The sequence below is a fragment of the Amblyomma americanum genome, chromosome 4, assembly GCF_052857255.1.
Source record: "Amblyomma americanum isolate KBUSLIRL-KWMA chromosome 4, ASM5285725v1, whole genome shotgun sequence".
Taxonomy (NCBI): Eukaryota; Metazoa; Arthropoda; class Arachnida; order Ixodida; family Ixodidae; genus Amblyomma; species Amblyomma americanum.
The window spans coordinates 40,299,495-40,302,683 of NC_135500.1; the positions used below are offsets into that span (position 1 = coordinate 40,299,495).

The following is a 3,189-nucleotide window of genomic DNA, read 5'->3' on the forward strand; positions in this document are numbered from 1 at the left end:
GTAAGCCTATCGATTGGCATTTTTCTTATGTCAGTCAAGAGATATATTGAGCTATTTCGCGATCCGCGTCGAAATCTGTATATCCTTTTCAGGAGTACATTTCTCACTCCGTGTGGGTGACCTTCAAGACGGGCGAAATAATTTCGCCAAGCGGAATCCTTATGCCCTGTTTCATTTGGCAGTCAGAAAGCGCTGTGATCTTAGGCAGGTAAAACCAATTAACGTGGAACACGGAGTTCAAGACAAGTTGGTTAAGTGAGAATAAATATTTATTTTGAAGAATCACATGATGAAAGATGTCGGGGCATTGAAATGTTGATCGGCGAAGTGTCAGGCCTTGTGCGATGTTTTCAAAACTCAATTTCAACCGTAGAATCCTCGGCCGAATCCACCGTAGCCTCCGAACCCACGTCCGTATCCGCCAAAGCCACGGCCGTAGCCTCCGAATCCGCGGCCGTATCCACCGAAACCGCGACCGTAGCCTCCGAATCCGCGGCCGAAGCCATACTGGGCGGCTGCCAGGCTGCACAGGGCGGCCAACACCACGAGGGCGACCAGGAAAGACTTGCTGCTGACGGCAATCATGATTGGATTTCCTGGGCAAAGAAGAGCACGTACATTGCACATCATCTGAAAGTCCAATTGAGTCGCTAATTCTCCTGAACTGAAAAGTAGGAGAGTGCCAGTATCAACACCACATATAGTGCACAAATGCTTCTGGTGTCCGCGGCTGCCAGCGTGTGTTGCACGGCGCTGAATATTAGTAATGACCGCGGGAATTTCGAACTTTGGTACTGAAAATCTTATCCTCTGGCGGTCATAATTAGTTGGTGTGAGCGCAGGACGCGTGCTAGAAGTGCGATTTTACAGTGCCTCGACGAGGAGGGGGCAATCAGTATGAACATCGTCACCCAACATCCCACCGCATCCCTTTAGTTTACCGCACATTGGAAATTGAAGATGTTTGATATGAGCTTCGTAGTGTTCGCTGCTCGGGTCACACATAAGTCGCTAAGTGGGGATGTCAGGGAATTTAGACACGCGGTGCTTTTGCAACCACTGCAACACCGATATTCCTGTAAAGGACTCCTGTGTCTTTTGCTCGTGATTTATAGGGGCTGTTGCTCCAACTTCTAATGTTTTTCTTTTCAAAGAAAGGTCTTCTGTTTCAAGGGCTATATTTTTCATGCACCATTTTCTTAGAGCGGTAGAGAAGCAATGTCACAGACTCCTACAGAGGCCTAGTTCATCAATTCAAGCGTACTTATAGAAACCTTGGATTATATTGTCACCGAAACTTTAAAAGAAAGGCTCTCATGTAATAAAGTGTTGTGATGAATGCAGTAAATACTACTTTATGGATGGTACGAAAACAGCGACAATTATGTCGCCTTGTCTGCAGCTTGGCAGTGTCGTATGAAACTATCTTGCATAAAAACACGCGCTGCTGGAAGACATGCTTTCTTTTCTGAATCCAACTCCAGCCGACGTGATATATTCTTGTTGGTTGTGTATGAAATCACCTGGAAATTGATATGTCATCTTTCAAGCGAATGCAGCGTTTTCGGGCATTCGTTTCGTTATACCGCACACAATAGAGAACAAATTTCTCCAAAATTACTGCGCGATAAAGGCGATAGCACCTCTATTAGGTGGTGGTCACCAGCCGTAGAAAAGTTGTACTAACGTGGTCTCACCTGTCGTAGTCAAAATGGGAAATAATGCTCGCCTAGTCGCTTTTCATGCTTCCTAGAGACTTTTGTTTCCAGTATTGCGTTTGTATGTGAGCCGACTCAAGGTGGCGAAATCCGGGTCAAAACTCTTCAATAAACGGTGTCTCGTACTGCTTGCTGAATTCGTAAACGAAGGCAACCATTGTCTATGTGATGCAGCGCAAGCATAAGACAAAGCTATTTTCAGACATTAAAGTCCTCAGCGGGGAAACCAGCGATATATAAAAGAGCCCACACAATGACGTTTTGCAGGGGTTACAAGACCGCCTACTCACCTGTTGCTGCTGGACGCACTGTAAGCACAGAGTGGCCTGTGTTCCCTGGAGAAGAGCTCTTCCGTTTATATAGCTGCTATCCCCACACGTGCCGACGAATCCTTCGCCTGCGTTGTTCGAGTGGAGAGAGTGAGGCTATTTACTGGGAAAGCCCCTTTCGCTTGACGCATCAACACTGGCGAGGGGCTTTTCGGAAGTGTATTTTATACTGTGTAAGCGTAGAGTGTGGGAATGCATTCCCGGTTTTCCGATGAGCTACAGATAACGCCCGTCTAGTGACCTTGATTGCAACTATTGCGACCTCAGCTTCCTGCATAACTTTCCTGTTGTACTTACAGCTATGATGAAATAGTGAGAAGGGACGGGAGAGGGCACGCGGACGTTTCTTACAGTGCCGGATAGGCGTTGATGTAGAACCTGTACTGCTATACTTTGGCAATCCTACTTATGCGAAATGCCTGGGAATCAAAACCGAGTTAATGAGTACGATCAGTAGGATGGGAGACATAAAATGGCTCTGGGATAAGGCTACCGCGCTGTATGGGGTGATGGTACCATTAGCTAAACAAAGCGATACGAGACTCTGCGACGAAGAGACAACAAAGGAAGAGAAAGATTACATTTATTGTAGTTGTCTTTCTATACTACTACTAATAATAATGCTATTAATATATTCCCCTTATTATTTTTGTACCATAATAGGACTATTCAATCCAACTTTATTTGCGGCACCCAGGAACATCCCTACGTTGTTGGTGCTCGTATACCTTTCGCCCACACAAAAATGTACACTCATTTTTATGCAGGGAACCATAATCCGGTTTCATTTTCACGCAATGAAGAATAATCAGGACAAGTCGATGCAATAGTCGATGCGTTAGACAAAATACTTGTCAGCAAAGCCTCCGCATCACTACAAGGTCTGACAGCGAACAGAAAGTATCGAAAAAGCGAAAAAATGAAAATACCTGGAACAGGTATACAAATAAATGAATCTAGAAACAAAGACGCAACAAGAAAGAAAGAAAACAGCGATAATATGCACATATCAATGCGACAAAGGAGCCACACGTTTAAGTTCGTTTGAAAACAGCCTAAAGACCTTTGAAAAAGAGGGAGACGTTCAGAGCATGCGTTATACAAAGACTGTAGTCGATCAACGGGAAAGTGCCGGCTGTGCA

At 45.2% G+C, this 3,189-nt stretch overlaps 1 protein-coding gene across 1 annotated transcript; it reads right to left on the reverse strand.

Moving 5' to 3' along the window:
- Window positions 1-251: 251 nt before the first annotated feature.
- On the reverse strand, window positions 252-2,050 carry LOC144130085 (uncharacterized). The gene is made up of 2 exons (XM_077664108.1): window positions 2,009-2,050; window positions 252-596 (listed from the first exon to the last, which is right to left on the reverse strand). The coding sequence occupies exon 2, from the start codon at window positions 583-585 to the stop codon at window positions 364-366; it is 222 nt and encodes a 73-aa protein (XP_077520234.1). The 5' UTR covers window positions 586-596; window positions 2,009-2,050; the 3' UTR covers window positions 252-363.
- Window positions 2,051-3,189: the final 1,139 nt, after the last annotated feature.

What these genes read in the sequence shown, in the direction of transcription:
- LOC144130085 (XM_077664108.1), bottom strand. Translation starts at nt 585, where the DNA reads ATGATTGCCGTCAGCAGCAAGTCTTTCCTGGTCGCCCTCGTGGTGTTG.